This window comes from Odontesthes bonariensis, chromosome 24, assembly GCF_027942865.1.
Source record: "Odontesthes bonariensis isolate fOdoBon6 chromosome 24, fOdoBon6.hap1, whole genome shotgun sequence".
NCBI classification, from domain to species: Eukaryota; Metazoa; Chordata; class Actinopteri; order Atheriniformes; family Atherinopsidae; genus Odontesthes; species Odontesthes bonariensis.
The window spans coordinates 2,201,219-2,223,844 of NC_134529.1; the positions used below are offsets into that span (position 1 = coordinate 2,201,219).

General features: G+C 40.9%; 1 protein-coding gene across 1 annotated transcript in view; it reads left to right on the top strand.

Moving 5' to 3' along the window:
* nmbr (neuromedin B receptor) overlaps positions 1 to 21,997 on the top strand; it is a 55,999-nt gene extending 34,002 nt beyond the window's left edge. Inside the window, exons 2-5 of the mRNA XM_075459577.1 lie at positions 8 to 149; positions 2,892 to 3,107; positions 17,348 to 17,586; positions 20,523 to 21,997. Of these exons, the coding sequence (XP_075315692.1) occupies positions 8 to 149; positions 2,892 to 3,107; positions 17,348 to 17,586; positions 20,523 to 20,679 (754 nt within the window). The 3' untranslated portion in view covers positions 20,680 to 21,997. The remainder of the gene's footprint in view (positions 1 to 7; positions 150 to 2,891; positions 3,108 to 17,347; positions 17,587 to 20,522) is intronic.
* The last annotated feature ends 629 nt before the right edge of the window (positions 21,998 to 22,626 follow it).

Genomic DNA, 22,626 nt, shown 5'->3' on the forward strand with positions numbered 1-22,626 from the left:
CCCTCAGGTATAAGGCCATCGTGAACCCCATGGACATCCAGACCTCCAGCGCCGTCTTCTGGACGTGTCTGAAAGCCGTTTCCATCTGGCTGCTGTCGGTCCTGCTGGCTGTTCCCGAGGCCATTTTCTCACAAGTCATCTCCATGCAGGTAACGCAGACCGAACACCACAAACAGAAAGGTAACTCATCATCTTAAGCCCCAGAATGGCATATTTAAGAGGTTCGGTTTGATACTGAAAAGTCACAGAATTTGATGAAATGTGATCATTTAAGTGGGCCTGTGGCCTAAAACCAGAGGTGGGTGGAGCAAGTAAAAGTAAAAAGTATTCATCCAAATAATTACTTGAGTAAGAGTAAAAAAGTGCTCGGTGAAAAAACTCCTCAAGTACTGAGTAACTGTTGAGCAACGTCTGATTTATTTGTTAACACAAGCATTCAATCAGACAGACAAACATACTAAATAATCATCTTTAGGCAAATTAGAGTTCATCCAATTGATTAAATAAATTAAAATGAATTAATTAATGATAAAAAATAGCTTATTCATAGCTTCAATCTTATGTAAGGCGTGGAATCGGTCAAAAATGGCCCAAAATCGCACTTTCCTTCTAAAATGGCCGCCTTCCTGTGGACGTGGGACCATGGCGGAATGAGACTTTTTTGTGCGTCTGGGCATGATGAATGAGTGAATGAACTAATGTCAAACTAACTAGCCTGACTACGTCATACTCACGATTCTAGTCAGAATGTGAGTCTGATACCGCTCATAGAGTTCTGAGTATGGGGCGCGTTTCAACCGAACCAGGAGGAAAAATGCCTCTTCGCTCAATTGGATAGACCTACAACCAATCAGAGCAACGTAGTATGTGACGTAGATTAAGCAACACACACTTGTTGTAGGAAGGACGGCAAAAACATCTTTTCTATCGATAAAAGCCTTTATCGCGTTCCTCTGTTCGTCTTTCAAAATGAATGCAATGTGGAGATCCTGTAGAACAGACTCGATGGCAGAATCTACACACCCTAGCTCTCCAGCGGCAGCCATGTTTGTTTCAAACGAAGTCAAACCAAGCGCTCTTTAGTGACGCAGTCGATAATGTCCCTGTTGATCATCTGTCCATCATCGTATAAAGCCCGCCCTGGCAATCTGATTGGGTCGACCGATTCTTGGTCGGGCATAATGATTTCCCAACTGAGCAGAGCCAGACCGAAGTTCCCGACCAAAACTTTTATGGGCGGGGCTAAGTTCAGCTTGCACCCAGGCTAACGAAAACTCACTTTCCTTCCAAAATGGCCGCCTTCCTGTGGACGTGGGACCATGGCGGAATGAGACTTTTTTGTGCGTCTGGGCATGATGAATGAGTGAATGAACTAATGTCAAACTAACTAGCCTGACTACGTCATACTCACGATTCTAGTCAGAATGTGAGTCTGATACCGCTCATAGAGTTCTGAGTATGGGGCGCGTTTCAACCGAACCAGGAGGAAAAATGCCTCTTCGCTCAATTGGATAGACCTACAACCAATCAGAGCAACGTAGTATGTGACGTAGATTAAGCAACACACACTTGTTGTAGGAAGGACGGCAAAAACATCTTTTCTATCGATAAAAGCCTTTATCGCGTTCCTCTGTTCGTCTTTCAAAATGAATGCAATGTGGAGATCCTGTAGAACAGACTCGATGGCAGAATCTACACACCCTAGCTCTCCAGCGGCAGCCATGTTTGTTTCAAACGAAGTCAAACCAAGCGCTCTTTAGTGACGCAGTCGATAATGTCCCTGTTGATCATCTGTCCATCATCGTATAAAGCCCGCCCTGGCAATCTGATTGGGTCGACCGATTCTTGGTCGGGCATAATGATTTCCCAACTGAGCAGAGCCAGACCGAAGTTCCCGACCAAAACTTTTATGGGCGGGGCTAAGTTCAGCTTGCACCCAGGCTAACGAAAACTCACTTTCCTTCCAAAATGGCCGCCTTCCTGTGGATGTAGGACCATGGCGGCAGAGACTTTTTTGAGTGTCTGGGCATGATGAATGAGTGTGCCGAATTTTGTTGTCCAACGTCAAACTAACCCCAATGCGGGGGCCATTTTTAAGCATCGTAGGGGGCGCTACAGAGTCAATGAGCGACTCCCAAAAATATAAAGTTTAGATTCTTTCATGTCGTCGACTGGCAGGTGGTGCTCGCAAAATTTTCTTAGTTTTCGAGCACCTTTTGCAAAGAATAAGAATAAGAAGATAGAAAGAAAGAAGAATCCTTACAGATACAATAGGGTCCTTGCAGTTTCACTGCTCGGTCCCTAATAAAACAGACTTAGGAAATGTTTAAAACATATGTAACCCATATGTAACCTAAAAAACAAACATTCACCTATCCATGGGGCAAAAACGAGTTTAGGAAACTTAGCGCTACATGTTTCCTCAAGTTAGATGTTGAGTTTCTGCTGAAATGTGCGTTTGTTTTGGTTGACACAGAAGACACATAATGTAGCTGCTGTTTCTCACTCTTTGTAAGGTAAACATCTACTCAAGTAAAAGTTAAAAGTATAGAGATTTAAAACTACTCCTAGAAGTATAATGTTTTCAAAAACTTACGCAAGTAAATGTAACTGGTTACCACCCACCTCTGGTAATGATGCCATTAAAAAAACAAAGAAAACAGTGAAACTCGCCCTGCTTTAGTTGCAGGAATCCCAGTTTTTTTCGGTCATTTTCAGTCAGTCGTTCTGGTGGAAAGTTGCAGCCTGAAGGCTGACAGAGGATAAACAGAACAGCTCCTCGGCTGAGCTGCCTCTCTGATCCTTTCAGGTCATTTCCCTGGGTGAGACCGAGCAGAAAAGCCTCCTTCTCCCTGTCCCTCCCTCACTAACCCCCCCGTCCTCCCCCTCAGGGCCACAGGGACAACATGAACGTCACCTTCGTGAACTGCGTGCCCTACCCGCTGTCCAATCAGATGCATCCCAAGATCCACTCCGTGATGATCTTCCTGGTCTACTTCCTGGTCCCGCTGGCCATCATCTCGGTGTATTACTTCCACATCGCCCGCACGCTCATCAAGAGCGCCCACGACATGCCGGGCGAGGTCAGCGAGCACACCAAGAGACAGGTGACCACCACACGCCTCACCCCGTCCCGCAGAAATCAGTGTTCACGTCTTTCTTCTTTCAAGGGCTGGGCAACGATTAACATGTTTAATCTAATTAATCTCATGATTTCCCTGATTAATCACGATTAATCGCATTTGTACGCAGAATCCAAAACAGAATCCAAAAGTAGCGTATAGCTTTTAGCATTTAGCTTTATTTTAAATGTGCTGCCATATGAATGAAAGTGCCATAACATTTGTTGTGCAAACACACTTTTAACATCAGCATCTTTCTGTAGTTTTTATGTAGAAGCCTCGCTCCACTGTCTGTTTCCTTGAATGACTTGCTGCTATCAGTTGTGTGTTTTGCCTTTAAGTGATATTTTAGACTGGAACTACTACGCTGAGAAGACAATTCAACTTGGCAGTGTTTACAGATGACTTTGGTTCTGTCGACTCCGCCGTCTGGAAGAACTTTAAAATGAAAATGGCCGAGTAAAAGTTCCGTACCCTTCTCCATGTTTGGTGGATCCGCCGATTACTTTCTTTTCCTGTTCCACAGCAGACAGCAGCAGACTTTTACAAAATAAAAGCCTGTGAGCAACAGACTTTTACAAAATAAAAGCCTGTGAGCAACAGACTTTTACAGAATAAAAGCCTCTGAGCAACAGACTTTTACAGAATAAAAGCCTCTGAGCAACAGACTTTTACAGAATAAAAGCCTCTGAGCGACAGACTTTTACAATAAGCACGGCCCTGTGCTGCATGTTGTTCCCCCTCTCTCTGCCCCCTGCTTCCTGTTTCTCTGAACTTTCCATTAAAGGCACAAAAGCCCTCAAATTATTATTATTTTCTTATTAAAAAAAAAAGAAAAATTGCAAAAAAAACCCAAAAAACATGCGTTAATGTTTGATAAAATATTTAACGACGTTAAATAATTAATGCGTTAACGCTATAATAACGAGTTAACTCGGCCAGCCCTCGTAGAAGAAGAAGAAGAACTTTTATTTATATAGCACCTTTCATAGATAAAAATCACAAAGTGCTTTTCACAGTAAAACAAAATTACAAAGAGAAAACAAGTTCATATATAGATACAAAAAGTGACATCGGGCCAATCAACTAAAAGCCTGTCCAGTAGAAAGTGATCTGAGAAGCAGGAGCTGTGGGGACTGGCAGCAGAAATCTGGTGCCAACACAGACAGGAAGTAGCTGTGACTGAGGGTAAGAACCGACTCACTGAAACAAACTAGATCCAAAGAGAAAACTCTGAGCTGAGGACTGAGAACTAAAGCGAGAAACCAAACCGGACACAAAGCAGATGAACTGAAGCAGAGAAAGAACAATGAAAACCTGATCCGTCCTCACTGGGCTTTAAAGGTGCCATGGCATGAAAATAAATGGAGGCTTTTATATATTTTTATAGGCTTTAGTGGTCCCCTAATACTGTATCCGAGGTTTTTACAGCCAGTCCCAGAAATTTTCCTTAGGATCCCCAGAATGAGGTGTTCAGGGTCTGCAGCTTTAAATGCAAATTAGGAGGAGAAAGGCGGGGCAAAGATTGCTCTGGTTTGCAAAGATGCACGTAGCGCGAGTCAGAAAGGCAGATATCGTGCGCGCCATAACACCAACAGCAGGACGGCTATCAAAACAACAAATAAGTACACAACACTGGCGTTACAGTAAATGAGGTGTCCGCTCGCATACCTCATGCTATTTAGGCTATTTGGCTGCACTCTTCACTTTTAAATTAATAAATTAATGATTATTTTTAATGGTTTTTTTTATTTTTATCATTATTTTATATTATATATTATATACTATTATTTTTTTATTTCTTTTTAATGATTTTATTGACTTCTTGTGATTTTATGTAACTGTGAAGCACTTTGAATTGCCTTGTGTACGAATTGTGCTCTATAAATAAAATTGCCTTGCCTTACTGTTACATTAGCGACAGTGACTGAGCTATTAGCTGCAGAGCTAACGACACAGACAGACTGACCGTTTTGACTCTGGAACCATGAATGAATCATTATCCTGATGAAATGCACTGAATTTAGAGGATTCATTGTTCTTCAGGAAGCTTGAAGTAGGGGGTTTTGGTCTAAAATGAGCGAGCTAACCATCTCATGGGCATGCAAACACCTCCAACAGCCCAGTTGGCAGAGATGAGAGCTTGCTAACATGACACACGCATACCTGATGCTATTAGCTGCATAGCTAACGATACAGACACTTTCCTGTAGTAACAAGCTATGTAACTGTACTGTACATACAGGAAAGCAACACAATTATAGAGCATTAAATTAATTACTCATCCGAGGTCTGTAGTTGGGCCAAAGAGAGTTGGTACTGATCCAGGGTTCATTTGGCCAAAGAGCTGTGGGGGGGGCAAGGCAGTTTTGGCATAGCCATATATGGGCTCTGGAGGGAAATAACCTCGACGTCATAACAGGCAGCTTTCCCGATCAGGCCATCTGCATGGTCACATTACCAAAGGCGGAGAATAATTTCCAGTGCATGGTTTAGGTCTATCGTCATTTTTAGCCACTGGGGGACCGCAGGCAGGCTAGAGGAACTCATATTAATGTTAAACAACCTTAAAAAGTGAAAATTTCATGCCATAGGACCTTTAAATCTTTAAATGCCGTTTTTTCCAGTATCAATATCTCAGTCTATGGAGCACCTACTAACACCAAACTTTCCAGTTATACACTTAGCAGTATTCTGAAGATATTTACTGAAGGATTTGTTGATAAATCATTCCTGGCCTGATTTATGTGACATTATAATAAAAAGAAATGGCGAAAATCGATGTTTTTTAGGCTATGAACAGTATATTTTGATTTCCTAGGAAAGGAAAGCAGATATCCTGAAACCCCTCTGTAATTTTCTTTTCATTTTGTGTGTAAACAAAATGAAAAAAGAATTTTGCACCTGGCTTTATCATATGTTCAGATCTAGCTTCCGGAAATATATGAAAATGTGCGCATATTTAATGAGATAATGCATCATTTGCATAATTAAACATACAAATTACTAAAACTTGTAATATTTTTTTTTTACATACTTATATAAGTAATCAACTGAGGAAGTTTCATGGTGATATCTATTATTTTAAAATATTACCCTATTCACCTTAAGACCGCACAAAGGGTTAAAACAAGCAGCAGCTGATGAGATTTCGTCCTCTTGCAGAAGATAAGCGTCTAACATGTCGTCTGACGGCCGGCCTCAGCTGCGAGGCTTTTTGCACCCACACCTCCTCCTCCGTCGGTAAATCAGCCGCGGGGGAGGAGGGTGTCAGTCAGAGTGAGTAATCACTTCATCTTCGGAGGAGGTCAGACGGAGGGAGGAGCTGAATTATTAACGGCCACATCAGGCGTCCTCCATCACAGGTGAGGAGCTCCAGGGATGATGGAGAATCCAGCTCAGCGAGGGTCAACACGGGAGAATACACCCTTTTATTTTCTGATCATCCAGGCGCTACAGTTATTAAACCGGACTCTTCCTGCAGAGAGGGATGAACTCTGCTGGGAGACTCTGACTGCACAGGAATCATCTGAGCGGCAGAAACAGACGAGTTTCCCCTCAGTTAGTTTATCAGAGTTAATAAACCCGCCAGCTTTCAGTAGGGCTGGGCGAGTTCACTCGTTATTATCGAGTTAACTTGTTAGTTATTTAACGCCGATAAATATTTTATCGCGCATTAACGCATGTTTTCTTTGTTTTTATTAAAAAAAATAAAAATAATAATTTTTTGGGGGGCTTTTAATGGATAGGAAAGTTCAGAGAGAAGCAGAGAGAGGGGGAACAACACGCAGCACAGGGCCGTTTGATGCGGGACTCGAACCGGGGCCAGCTGCAGCGATTATTATTATTATTATTTATTTTATTTTGTAAAAGTCTGCTGCTCACAGGCTTTTATTTTGTAAAAGTCTGTTGCTCAAAGCCTTTTAATCAGTATGTTACTAACCCCACACACAACAGAGGACATACTTTAGATCTAGTGATGTCAAGAAATCTGCACTTAGACATTGATGAAATTTTAGATGTTGCAGTCTCAGATCACTATTGTGTATTTTTTACAGTATCACTCCATTTAAACAAGAGAACTAAAACTAACAATTTAAAAAGGAAACGGTACCTCAAGGCATCAACTGCTAATGATTTCACTAACATTTTAAATAATACACCAATTCGCTATGAGGACCTTGATGTCAATAAAATGGTCAACTTTTTTAACACAAAAACAAGATCAGTTCTAGATTTAGTTGCTCCAGAAAAAGAAAAAAGGATCTCTTTGACTAAGAAAACACCATGGAAAACTGAACAACTTCAACAACTAAAAAGAAAGTGTCGTAGAGCAGAGAGGGTGTATAGAAAAACAAAACTTAATGTACACTATGACATTTTCAAAAATTGCATAGAAGTGTACAATAAGACCATACGAACACAGAGGCAGTTACATCTCTCAAAAATTATAGATGAGAATAGTAACAATCCAACATTTTTATTTTTAACCATAGACCGCCTTTTAAATCCCACAACCACGAAAGATTGGCTATTAGAGGCATCGCCAAGCAAGTGTGAATTATTTGCACAATTTTTTAATGATAAAATCTATAATATTAGATCAAGTCTGATGAGCTCAAAACCTGAAACTCTAATAGTCCTTCAATCACAATCTGTAATGCAGGATTTTAGAAAGATCTCTCTCTCAGAACTGCGTAAAATGATAACTCAGCTAAGTTCTGCGACCTGTACTTTAGATCCAATACCAACCTCTTTCTTTAAAGAGATTCTAGAAAGTGTTATTCATAATGTTTTAGATATCATAAACTGTTCCTTAGATACAGGCACTGTACCAGATGCCCTCAAGGTTGCTGTAGTTAAACCCTTATTGAAAAAACACAACCTTGACTCATCAGTTTTAAATAATTTCAGACCCATCTCAAATTTACCATTCCTTAGTAAAATCCTAGAAAAAGTCGTGTTTGCACAAGTAAATGAATTTTTAAAAAATAATGAGGTGTTTGATAAATTCCAATCAGGTTTCAGATCAGGTCACAGCACTGAAACAGCTCTGGTCAGAATAGTAAATGATCTCAGAGTTAATGCGGATAGAAACCAGATATCTGTCCTCCTTCTCTTAGATCTCAGTGCAGCTTTTGACACGGTAGACCTCGACATTCTTATAGATCAACTTGAAAATTGGGTAGGCCTTTCGAGAACAGTCCTACAGTGGTTCAAATCGTATCTTAGAGGCAGAAAGTTCTTTATTAGTCTAGCCGAGCATAGATCCAATATTTATGATATAAATTATGGTGTCCCTCAAGGTTCAGTACTGGGTCCTCTACTGTTCTCTCTTTATATGCTACCATTAGGACACATTATTAAAAAACATGGAGTCAGTTATCATAGCTATGCAGATGACACGCAACTCTATATCTCTGTTGAGCAAAATGATACAAGTGCTCTAGACAAACTAACATCCTGCTTGAACAGCATCACTAACTGGATGAATAGAAACTTCCTAAAACTGAATGAAGAAAAAACAGAAACTCTTATAATTGGCAACCTAGCAGATAAATCAAAGGTTTTGAACCAACTTGGAAATGTGTCTAAGCAAGTGAAGGATGAAATTAGAAATCTGGGTGTAATTCTAGACTCCAAATTAACTTTTAAACCTCACATTGGAAATATTACAAGAACAGCATTCTATCACCTACGAAATATTACACGGGTTAGACCATTCCTCAAACAGAAGGATGCTGAGAAACTGATCCATGCTTTTGTTTTCTCAAGACTTGACTACTGTAATGCGCTGTTTACTGGCTCCCAAAATCTACGACTGACAGATTACAGCTTGTTCAGAATGCTGCTGCTAGAATCCTAACCCGCACTAAAAAGAGAGAACACATCACACCTGTTCTAGCTTCACTACACTGGCTCCCTGTGTCTTTTACAATAGATTTTAAAATTCTCTTATTGGTTTTTAAATCTCTGAATAGATTAGCACCTCCGTACATTTCAGAACTACTCACGGAGTATGTTCCGGGTCGAGCTCTGAGATCATCAGGTGCTACTTTACTAAGTGTTCCTAGGATGAAATATAAAAAGACGGGTGAAGCTGCTTTCTGTTTTTATGCACCAAAAATCTGGAACTTTTTACCAGTGCACATTCGTCAGTCAACAGATATTACACACTTTAAAAAGCAGCTAAAAACACATCTATACACCCTCGCCTTCCACAAGTTTTATAGATTTTATTATTATTATTATTATTATTACTATTTGTATATTGCATTTGATGTTTCTATATTTTATTGGTAAATTCATTTTTATTTTTTATTTTTAATGCTTTGTCTTTGGTTTGTGTCTGTTTCCTCCTTGCTCTGTCCCCCCCCCCCCCCGGGTGACATGTTCTATTGTGCTCTATTTTGCTGTTCTTGTGATTGTTTTACTTTATTGCTTTACTTTTTATATTGATCTTATTTGTTAAGCACTTTGAGCTACATTTTATGTATGAAAGGTGCTATATAAATAAATTTATTATTATAATTATTATTTTATTCTGTAAAAGTCTGCTGCTCACAGGCTTTTATTTTGTTAAAGTCTGTTGCTCACAGGCTTTTATTTTGTAAAAGTCTGTTGCTCACAGGCTTTTATTTTGTAAAAGTCTGTTGCTGTCTGCTGCGGAACAGGAAAAGAAAGTAATCGGCGGATCCACCAAACATGGAGAAGGGTACGGAACTTTTACTCGGCCATTTTCATGTTAAAGTTCTTCCAGACGGCGGAGTCGACAGAACCAAAGTCATCTGTAAACACTGCCAAGTTGAATTGTCTTCTCAGCGTAGTAGTTCCAGTCTAAAATATCACTTAAAGGCAAAACACACAACTGATAGCAGCAAGTCATTCAAGGAAACAGACAGTGGAGCGAGGCTTCTACATAAAAACTACAGAAAGATGCTGATGTTAAAAGTGTGTTTGCACAACAAATGTTATGGCACTTTCATTCATATGGCAGCACATTTAAAATAAAGCTAAATGCTAAAAGCTATACGCTACTTTTGGATTCATTTTTGGATTCTGCGTACAAATGCGATTAATCGTGATTAATCAGGGAAATCATGTGATTAATTAGATTAAACATTTTAATCGCTGCCCGGCCATAATTTCCAGCTTGATTTAAAAGAATTAGGAGTTTTAGCTCGGTGCTGTAGCAGGAAAAAGCTCTTCGGTCGTGTGTAATCTCGGTCGATAAGCAGCTAAAACATCTGTTTGTCATCATATTGATCCCGTATCAGCAGAAACACACCCACCTGTGTCATATCTGTGAGTGGGAAGTCTGACACAGGTGGGAAACTTCATTCTTCACCGTCTGAATGGTATCAGCCATTCAGACCACTCTGATGTGTGTTATTATGCTGCAGCCAAACCAAAACCAGGAAAAACAAGAGCCGTGACATATTTACAACCCCGGGAGGCAGAGTAAAGTGCAGCTGAATGTTTGTTTCCCTTTGGATTGAACAGAGAATGAACAGCTCAGGTTCTCAGCAGCATGGGGAAAATAAATAAAATAAAATGAAATGATATCTGTGCTTGTGGACATGAACTGTGCAGCCAGCACAAATGTGTCTCAGTGGGAGGTTTAGTTGGACTCGCCCCCCCCAGCAAGACAGAAAAAGAAGATTTGTCACATTGTGGGAGGATGTATTTTTATGCTGAACGCATTAAGTTTTCCTCCCCCAACACTTGGTGGCTGTGAAAGTAAGGATGGAATTAGATTATCGATGTCAAATTATTGATGACTACCTTCATCAACACCAAAACGAGGCTGGAACTCTGCTCACAGGACGCAGCAGGGGGTAAGAAGATGTTCAGAAATGATGTTGCTGATATGGGATGTTACACAGCTTCATGTTAAAGAGGTGAACTGTCCCTTTAAACCAATCAGAGTCCAGTGAACACTGTTGGATTATGGGTAGCTGAGTTTGTGACCATTTAAAGGCTCCCAGAATGAAACCTAAGCTGAGATAAATGATCAGACTCAGGGAGCCGACATGTTTCCCCAGAAGAAGCTCAAACTGGTGCTGATGTGTTCAGGCAGCAGCATCACACACGAAGAGAAGAACTGTTGTCGGGGTTTCACCTGAATGGGATGGACCTTATCACCCAGCACAGACTCCTGCTCCGGGGGGGTAATCCCTGCTGGGTGGAAGCTGCTAAATAATGACGGCTGATTCTTCTGCCAGGAAAGAACATCACCAGTCGTCCTGTTGGTTTTCTCCAGCTGACGGTGTCCGGTTGGGCTGGTTGGAGGCAGGACACGGACGCAGACTTTTCAAAAAGAAAACTTGATTTATTCACAAAAACAAAAGGACAAAGCAAAAACCTAAACTGTGGAATAAATACGAAACAAAACAAAAGACTTGACATGGCATGGATAAATACTTACCTTGGATTCGGGGTCATGGCATGAAGGATGTTGACGGGTAGGATCTGCCAAAAACAACCTGGAAACTAAATACTGAGTGAGTGATAGGTGAGGGGAAAAACATGGCAAAACTAAATACCGGACCTGGACTAGAAAACTAAGGCCTGAGGGAAAACTAAAACATGGCTAAACTAAAAACTAAACATGGAATAAAAAACTAAGACATAATTAACACAGTTTTGCCTCAGATTTGGCTGCAGCTGCGAGCCATGTTGGGACTGGAGAAACATTTCTCTTTTAAAATACTTTCTAACGTTTTAAAAAAGTTATTTATGGTGAGAATTATCCTTAAACGATAAACCAAATGGATTTATGACTCCCAGAGTTTCTGGTGAAACTGATTTCCATTCCCCCTGAAGTCAGAAATCTAATCTTCGGCATTAAATTCTCCCCGTTTCCCGTCTCAGTTTCTCCATTTGTGTCGTATTGTGTGTCGTGTAATTCAGCTCATTACAGCTAAATGTATCTGTGGCTTCCCACGCAGGAGCGATTCTTTCCTGAATGAGAAGAGCTTCTTCACATCCACACCGAACACATCTTCTGTCTCATCTGAGAGCAAAGCTGATTAATTCAGTTCCCTAGGATAAGAAATGCATCGGATGCTGCACCACACACAGACATCCCTGCTGGAAGTCCCTCTGTATTCAACATATAAAACATATAGAAATGTAAGTTACATATCGTAGTTTTCGAGCTGGTGAGGTCCTGATTTGAAGGGGTTTCCTGTTCGCCTCAGCACAGTCAGAAGATCGGAGCTTTAAGGATCTGGAAACACAGAGTAGAAAGAAAATAAATCCCGTTTAATGTGTATTTAATGTGTATTTAATGTGTATTTCATGGGATTATCTCAAAAAGCAAAGAGTCGAGGCCACCTGTGAGAATCCTGCTGTATGAAGCCTACTGGTTCATATCAAAGTGAAAAACATAAAGGCGGTGATTAGATTCCTCAGAGAGCCTGCGTATGCTGATGAATGAGTGTGTGACATCACATCGCGAAAATACCCCTCCAAAAATAAGTAAAAAAAACAACAAATAAAAGACGTTTTTGTTTGAAATAAGCAAAAAAATCTGCCAATGGAACTAGTGAAAATCAGATTTCTTGAAATAAGATGTGATATTTAGGACTTTTGAGATAAAAGTGATCTTGAAATTAGCTTAAAAACCTCTTCAAATGTAAAAAAAAAAAGCTTGTTTCATATGAAATATGACTCAAAACAATTTGTTTTCAAGACTTTTTCATTTAACAAGATATTCCAGATGTATTGTATTAAAACAAGTCCCTATATCTGGCTGAAATGGTGCTTGTTAGGCAGTTGTGTCTTATATTAAGTGTAATGAGATATTTGGACTAGAAATGAGACAAATATACTTGGTAAGACTTTGATTTTTTCCAGTATGGGGAAGTGGGGGTGCACTTGGGTCGTATTTAAGCCCCCCGTTGAGCAAAGGATAAACATCCAGCGATATAATGTCGGGTTATTTGGCAGATTTAGGTCATGAAAACGTTTAGAAGAGGTTCTGCCTCTCACACTGTCTCAGAATGTATTTAGTTTTTGCTCCACGATCTCACCAGACTGACTGATAACGGACGTCTCCAGAGCTTCATTTATTCTTTATCTGGATTTAATTCAGTTGGATCTGGTGTTACTGAGCATGAATTAAAGAAATGAGAGTTGTTAATGCCAGTAAATGCATGATTGGGCCTCTGATCTGCACCCTCATGCTGAGTGAAGTACACTCAGTAACTTCACCAGTGAAGCAAAGAAAAAAGTCTGTGTTCTTTGAATCAGTGAGTTTATTTATGAGAGCTGAGTTAGTCCTGGTAAGCTGCTCAGTCCTCCTCCTTTATTCAGCCGATCCTGTTGACATGTGTCATGTCTGACAGAAAGTAGGAAGTAGGCTGTCTGTCTGTCAGAAGGCTCAGAGCAAAAACAACGATTAAAGAACCCGTTTTACATGCTTCCTGATCAACTGAACCAGGTAAATAAGGTCCTGCAGGTGGAGCAGAAACACAAGAAACTCAGACCTCTCGCTTAGTTAGTGTCCGGGTTAGTTCCCTGGTTAGTTATCGATTAGTTCCCTGGTTAGTTCCCTGGTTAGTTCCCGATTAGTGACCCGGTTAGTTCCCTGGTTAGTTCCCGATTAGTGACCCGGTTAGTTCCCGATTAGTGACCCGGTTAGTTCCCGATTAGTTCCCTGGTTAGTTCCCGATTAGTGACCCGGTTAGTTCCCGATTAGTGACCCGGTTAGTTCCCTTGTTAGTTATCGATTAGTTCCCTGTTTAGTTCCCGATTAGTGACCCGGGTAGTTCCCTGGTTAGTTCTCGATTAGTTCTCGATTAGTTCCCTGGTTAGTTCCCGATTAGTGACCCGGTTAGTTCCCTGGTTAGTTTCCTGGTTATTTCCCGATTAGTGACCTGGTTAGTTCCCGATTAGTGACCCGGTTAGTTCCCGATTAGTTCCCGATTAGGGACCCGGTTAGTTCCCTGGTTAGTTCCCGATTAGGGACCCGGTTAGTTCCCGATTAGTTCCCGATTAGTGACCCGGTTAGTTCCCGATTAGTTCCCGATTAGGGACCCGGTTAGTTCCCTGGTTAGTTCCCGATTAGGGACCCGGTTAGTTCCCTGGTTAGTTCCCGATTAGTGACCCAGTTAGTTCCCTGGTTAGTTCCCTGGTTAGTTCTCGATTAGTTCCTGATTAGTGACCCGGTTAGTTCCCGATTAGTGACCTGGTTAGTTCCCGATTAGTGACCTGGTTAGTTCCCGGTTAGTTCCCTGGTTAGTTCCCGATTAGTTCCCTGGTTAGTTCCCGATTAGTGACCTGGTTAGTGTTCGATTAGTGACCTGGTTAGTTCTCGATTAGTTCCCTGATTAGTTCCCAGGTTAGTGACCCGGTTAGTCCCCTGGATTGAAACTTTAGGATTGAGGATCAGAGTTATTCAACGTCCTGCCAGATGACAGCAATAAGAAAAAGCTTTTAGCACCAACAGCTGCCTGCTGCTGTGAGCCCTGATCTCTGCTCCTGCTCCTCAGAGGAAAGGCGTCCTGCCGTCAGAAATACTGCATCACAGATCATCCCGCCACTGGACTGCAATGTTTCCAAATCGATGCGATTTTCCCAACAAGTGGAATTGAGAAATACAAATAATGATCCCAAAATGTCCAGGAAGAGAAAAACTGATGCAGATGCCCTTCCATCTGCATCAGTTTTTCTGTTTCAAGAAAGATCGGAAAGTGAATACGTGTTTGTGCTTCCAGGAGAAAAACCGGTCTGTCTTTTGTGTTCTGAGGCGGTTGTCAAAGAGTACGATCTATGTCGGCATTCTGAGACCAAACACGGAGCTCAGTGTGCCGACATCAGGCCTCAAGAAAAACAACAAATTACCCCAGAATTAAAAGGCAAACTGTGATCGCAACCGAAAACAACGCGGCAGTAAAAGCTAGCTTTGTTTGATATTTCAAGTTCTGAACAAAGAAAATGTCCTAACTTGTGTCTGATGTTATTTTTCTTTATTCACTCGGATAGTTTGATGGTTGATTGATGGAGTTGATGTGGGTTTCATAACCTGACAAATTAAACGGATTTATGATATAATAACAGAGCAACAAGCACACATATATATTTTTTACATCTATGTAGATATAAATGTAATATTTGTAACTTGAATAAGTAATAAATTCAGAGTTATTTAACATTAAGGAGTAGTTACATTTATAAGTTACATCCGGCCCTTTGAGGGCAACGATTATGCTGATGTGAAAATGAGTTTGACCCCCCTGCTTTAAACAGTAAAGTGTTTATTAATCCAGCTGAACTCCCCATAAAGCTGCTCTCATTCACAGATTTTCCTTCCATCAGAACCTGGGACTGAAATCTGACCATTAAGACACTGAACGCGTTTCCAGACTGTCGCTCTGCTCTAATAAAATCCAGAACCAGGTTCAAGATTCAGGATAGTTTTATCTGTCACATACACAATCATACACAGTACAATGTGCAGTGAAATTAGTCCTTGTCCTGCTACCAATTAAAAAGAGAATTAAAATTAAATATGAAATATGAATAAAAATGAATAAAGAATATAAAATAAGAATTAAAAAGTATCTGAAATGTACAGTATTACAAGAGCTGAAATCCAGCAGAAAAATATGAACCTGTTGTCCATCTGTGGTCCAAACCAAACAGATGGACCCAGAAGGGAAGGAAAGACCAATGTCCTCCTTTCTGCTCCACATCCTGGAGCTTTCAGCGGTTTTTCAGCCTCTTCTCAGGCTGAAGGAACTACAGGAATGGGTTTTAAAAAGAGGAAAGACATGGTCCGCTGCTCCTCTGATACCTGAAAGCATCAGAAACATGTTCATCTCAGGTCTGACATGATGTCTGAGCTACACAGAGAAGCACTTCCACACAACACACACCACATGTTTATGTGCAGCGATGGATGTGCTGTTAAGGGCTTCTGCATCGTGCCCGATCGATTCTGAACCCGACTTTCAGCCCCTGAGGGATCCAATCAGCTGCTGCTGAGGAGCATCTTCCATCCAGCAGCAGCCTCAGAGGACACCAGAGCCCAGAGGATAAACTCTGTCTGAGGCTAAAGTTCCAGCAGAGTTAGCTACAGACTGTGGATGTGCAGCAGCCGCTTTTCATCCCACTGTTTTAAAGGGACAGTTCGCCTCTTTTGACATGAAGCTGTGTAACATCCCATATCAGCAGCATCATTTATGAACATCTTCTTACCCCCTGCTGCGTCCTGTGAGAAGAGTTCCAGCCTCGTTTTGGTGTTGATGAAGGTAGTCCGGCTAGTTGGCTGGGGTTTAAAAAATAGAGTAAAAAAGTGCACGGTGAAAAAACTCCTCAAGTACTGAGTAACTGTTGAGTAACGTCTGATTTATTTGTTAACACAAGCATTCAATCAGACAGACAAACATACTAAATAATCATCTTTAGGCAAATTAGAGTTCATCCAACTGATAAAATAAATTAAAATGAATTAATTAATTACAAATTAGCTTAAATTAAAGTTATCCGGGTAAATTTAAGAACTTCAGTTAAAAATAAAAGAGACTTAGGAAATGTTTAAAACATATGTAACCCATATGTAACCTAAAAAACAAACATTCACCTATCCATGGGGGAAAAACGAGTTTAGGAAACTTAGCGCTACATGTTTCCTCAAGTTAGATGTTGAGTTTCTGCTGAAATGTGCGTTTGTTTTGGTTGACACAGAAGACACATAATGTAGCTGCTGTTTCTCACTCTTTGTAAGGTAAACATGCTTTCAGTATGAGGCCTCGTCTGCGTCTTCGTTTCCCACCGTTGGTTCTGACATTTTTCATCCGTTTCTTTCTTTGTTTGCTACGACTGCTAATGCTAAAGCTAACCCGTCCCGCCGCTGAGATTGAGTACGGTCACGTGACCAGACCGCACGGCTGCGTCTGATTGGTGGAACACAGTCAGGTGGTAGAGCCTTTGGCGGAAGTCTCTCTCTCTGTCAGAATAAAACATTAAAATGAGGCGTACGCGGGGGGATAAAAATAATGAGGCGTAGAATACCAAAGAGGTAAGAAGAAAAGTAACCAGCTCATTGTAGCCTAATGTAGCGGAGTAAGAGGACAGTTTCTGCTGCACACATCTACTCAAGTAAAAGTACAAAGTATAGAGATTTAAAACTACTCCTAGAAGTATAATGTTTTCAAAAACTTACTCAAGTAAATGTAACTCGTTACTACCCCCCTCTGCTGTTCCGCCTCTTTCAGATGGAGACCAGGAAGCGTCTGGCTAAGATCGTGCTGGTTTTCGTGGGCCTGTTCGCCCTGTGCTGGTTCCCCAACCACGTGCTCTACATGTACCGCTCCTTCCACTACCACCAGATGGACCTGTCGCTGGCCCACCTGGTCATCACCCTGCTGGCCCGGGTCCTCAGCTTCTCCTCCTCCTGCGTAAACCCCTTCGCCCTCTACCTGCTCAGCGAGAGCTTCCGCAGGCACTTCAACAGGTCAGATTTATCTGATTTTATCATTATTATCATAAAGAACAGCTTAGTTTAATTAATCAGATTTATCTGTCTCTCTGCACTTTGGGAGAAGGATTTTATCATTATTATTATGAATATATATATATATATATTTAAGAAATTATAATACAATTATAATATAATTATTATTATTTGTATCATTAAAATAATAATAATTATTATTAATAATAATCATAATTATTTATAATAATAATAATAATATTGTATTATTATTCATATTATCATTATTATTATGAATGTATATATATTTATGAAATTATTTAAATTAAATTAAATTAAAATAATTATTATTATTATTGATACAATTAAAATAATAATAATTATTATTGATATAATTAAAATAAAAATATTTATTATTGATATAATTAAAAATAATAATATAATTAATAATAATAATACTATTTATTTATAATAATTATAATTATTATTACTAATAATTATTTTCTGTGACAGCTTTGGCAAATTTCAAAGTAACTAATAAAATGTTTCTGCACCCAGTCAGCTGGAAAAAAATGGAGATTTTAAACTATTTCTGGTAAACTTTAGATTAAACTTTCACCAAATGGAGACATTTTTAAATCCAGGTTAAAAACATTTATTTTCTCATGTATCTATGCATGAAATCTGCACGATATCTTTGAACTTGATTTAATTTGTTTCTCTTTATGTTCTTTTATGTATTTTTAATGCTTTAACAGTAAAAGCTAAACTAAACCCAACAAAAACCAAAGCAGCACCAACTGAAGGCTGGTGGATACAATAACTTTCATTTCAGCGACAGAAAACATGGACCCAAACCTCTTCTCAGATGTCTCAGTCTGACCTCTGAAGCCCTCAGACCCACGACGTCATCGTTACACATCTGTCTGTTTGAAGGCCAAACACGTTCTTTAAGCATTTTAACCACATGATGAGTCAGCCTCCTCTTCTTCCTCTCTGACAGCCGGCTGCTCTGGACGTGTTCGGCGTTTTGCTCTGTGCGTACAGACCGTGCTAAATTGAAACTGTAGACTAATCAAAACTTTCCAGGAGGCTGAACATTTGTTCCACTGATCACTCAGACACACAGTCCGCACACGTCCACAGGGCGAGCGCTGGGTTTTTATCTGTGAGTCGGTAATAACGGCCTCATCCTTTCTGAGAGCTTCCACTCATATTAAACATCCTTCATTAATGCGGCTCAGCGGGAGGCTGGAAATTCTTTTAATGAACACAAGCTGGCAGAGAAACGGCGACCTGAGGAGGCTGAGGCTTTGCTGCTGCTGCAGCTGCAGGATTTACCTGCAAATCTGAAGGGAAATAAGCTCCTGCTTTTGGGTCCTGTTTGGTGTTTATTCCTCATAACTTTAAAGAAGTTAGAGCTGGGCGAGTTAACTCGTTATTATCGAGTTACATCGCACGATAACGCAGTTTTTATTTTTATAAATTTGTTTGGGGCTTTTGTGCCTTTAATGGAAAGTTCAGAGAGACAGGAAGCAGGGGGCAGAGAGAGGGGGAACAACATGCAGCACAGGGCCGGCTGCAGCGAGGACTATAGCCTCTGTACATGGGGCGCCTGCTCAGCCCACTACGCCACGGACCACCCCTGTTTTATTATTTATTTTATTTTGTAAAAGTCTGCTGCTCACAGGCTTTTATTTTGTAAAAGTCTGCTGCTCACAGGCTTTTATTTTGTAAAAGTCTGCTGCTCACAGGCTTTTATTTTGTAAAAGTCTGCTGCTCACAGGCTTTTATTTTGTAAAAGTCTGTTGCTCACAGGCTTTTATTTTGTAAAAGTCTGCTGCTCACAGGCTTTTATTCTGTAAAAGTCTGCTGCTCACAGGCTTTTATTTTGTAAAAGTCTGTTGCTCACAGGCTTTTATTTTGTAAAAGTCTGTTGCTCACAGGCTTTTATTTTGTAAAAGTCTGTTGCTCACAGGTTTTTATTTTGTAAAAGTCTGTTGCTCACAGGCTTTTATTTTGTAAAAGTCTGTTGCTCACAGGCTTTTATTTTGTAAAAGTCTGTTGCTCACAGGCTTTTATTTTGTAAAAGTCTGCTGCTCACAGGCCTTTATTTTGTAAAAGTCTGTTGCTCAAAGGCTTTTATTTTGTAAAAGTCTGCTGCTCACAGGCTTTTATTTTGTAAAAGTCTGCTGCTCACAGGCTTTTATTCTGTAAAAGTCTGCTGCTCACAGGCTTTTATTTTGTAAAAGTCTGTTGCTCACAGGCTTTTATTTTGTAAAAGTCTGCTGCTCACAGGCTTTTATTTTGTAAAAGTCTGTTGCTCACAGGCTTTTATTTTGTAAAAGTCTGTTGCTCACAGGCTTTTATTCTGTAAAAGTCTGCTGCTCACAGGCTTTTATTCTGTAAAAGTCTGCTGCTCACAGGCTTTTATTTTGTAAAAGTCTGCTGCTGTCTGCTGTGGAACAGGAAAAGAAAGTAATCGGCGGATCCACCAAACATGGAGAAGGGTACGGAACTTTTACTCGGCCATTTTCATTTTAAAGTTCTTCCAGACGGCGGAGTCGACAGAACCAAAGTCATCTGTAAACACTGCCAAGTTGAATTGTCTTCTCAGCGTAGTAGTTCCAGTCTAAAATATCACTTAAAGGCAAAACACACAACTGATAGCAGCAAGTCATTCAAGGAAACAGACAGTGGAGCGAGGCTTCTACATAAAAACTACAGAAAGATGCTGATGTTAAAAGTGTGTTTGCACAACAAATGTTATGGCACTTTCATTCATATGGCAGCACATTTAAAATAAAGCTAAATGCTAAAAGCTATACGCTACTTTTGGATTAATTAGAGAAATCATGTGATTAATTAGATTAAACATGTTAATGGTTGCCCAGCCCTAGAAAGCAGAAAGACATGAAACCCTTTTATGATTCTGACTCTTTGCTCCTCTTCCTCAGTCAGCTGCGATGTGGTCGGGGTCTCCGTCCCGAGCGCCAGGCCAGCTACCTGCACAGCACCTCCCACATCCGCCTCACCTCCATCAAGAAGACCACGCCCACCGCCGCCATCATGGCGCCATCAGCCAATGGCAACAGACAGGAAGTGGCTCTGTGAGGTGGGCGGAGCTCCTCGGCTCCTCCTGGAGGTTTTATCCGAACATCTGGAGCAGATCGCAGGGTGCGTGGCCAGAGAAAACTCATCATTTCCAATCGGACTTCATCACATCCGTCCTACAGCTGGACATCCAGAACAAGAAGTGCCTCTGGGAAGCAAAGAGAAAACACCCAAACTGAGAATAAAGCTGGACAAAAAAAAAGCCATTTTCTCTGTTTAATGGCTGATTTAACGGGGAGACGGGGTTAGAACATTCAGCCTTAGCATCTGTTCAAAGGACAAAGGTCTTCAGCTCCAGATGCAGAACCTGGAAAACTCTGAACTCTGCCTCAATGAGAGTCTGGAGCTGTGGAGCGCTACCTGAAGCCTCCTGAACCCAGATCCCACTAAGTGGAGAAGCCTTGTGGTGAATGTTTGCTTTATGGCTCTGTTAGTCACCGCGTCCACCGGCGTCGCTTTGCTTTGGAGGCTAATGAGGCGAATAATAAGCTCAAAGTAAAGCCACGATTCTCTGCTGGAGACCTGCAGGCTGCTTTCTCCAGGTTAGGAGTGAGTTTGAGTGAGAAACCATGACCTCAACAAGCACAGTAGAGACCCTGAGACACATTACTGTGGTGGCAGAGCCTGGAGATGCTGCTCTCTCTGGCCAGATTGTGAATATTTCAGTCCAAACTAAAGACCATGAACTACAAGGTTGGTATTTTATTACAAATGACTCAATTAGCTGAAAAGAAGCGAAAATAAATGACTGGAGCGTGGAGCATGCAGTGGTGTTGGAAGTTTCCCTTCAGGGCTTTCTGCTGGCCAAAGGGATGAAACTGTACGGGACAAAATACTCTCAGATATCTGACTGAATGACAGTGGATGAGATCTTTCACATGTTTAAAATCAGCTTGCTTAAAGTTGGGGCAGTCCCACCAAAGGAACGATGATTACACTCAAATTTATGACCTGTAAGTGTAAAAACGGCGGCCATTAAAGAAACAGTTGCATTGTAAAAAGAACCACAATCACCTTCTAACCCAAACCTGTGTTAAAGAAAACCAAGAATCTAATTCGATGGGATTCTTCTGCAGCTCAAACTTTGAGATATGATCTGGTTATGATTAAAAACAGATTTTGTGCTGGCAGCCCGAGAGTAGCCTAATGTTGTCGTTATTAAAGGAGAATTCTGAGGTTTTTCTTGATTTGTACTAGGGGTGCGCAGGCGATCTACCAAATTAGAGAAACCGTATAGATCGCCTTTACCAATCAGCGCAATGATTTATTTATTTTTGTTAATGCTGGTTCCCGTCGATGCGGCAGACGTAGGGCGTCCTTAACCTAACCGACCAATCATAGCGAACTGTGCGTCGTGACACTTTCTTACACGCCTCCATGTTGTGTTTGTAAAAACTTAGAAAACGCATGGACGGCCATGGCTAAAAGCCAAGCCGACGAGCTGGTGAAGAAGAGGAAATCCACCTCTGTAATTTGGAATTGGTTCGGGGTTTCTTCTACCCTAACCCACTGCTGCTGGTCCACATCAGGAATGAGAACGGCAGCAGCGGCACCATCCACAGCACATCCATAGCGGCGCACGGGAGAAACTCACGGCCAGCAGCAGCACTCTCGGGTCGGATGAGGAAACCGTTAGCTCGTAAGCTAACTACGGTGCAAGAGAAAAGGGAAGCACCGCGACCGTGACAAACATTACAGCTGGAAAGTATTCCTTTAGGGCGCTCTGGTGATGGCAGTGCGTGACTGTGGCTGCAGTAAATGAACATGCAGCGTTGCTCATCTGTTGCTAAATGGCATCATGAGGTGGAGTCAAGTCGTCATCAGTGGTTCGTTTTTCTATTTCCGGTTGCTTCACTCTCACTGTGTCAGATGTCATCAATTAGATCATTATTTTTCATCTAGAATTGGGTTACAGTTGAATTACAATGTGTTGATTGCCAAATTCTT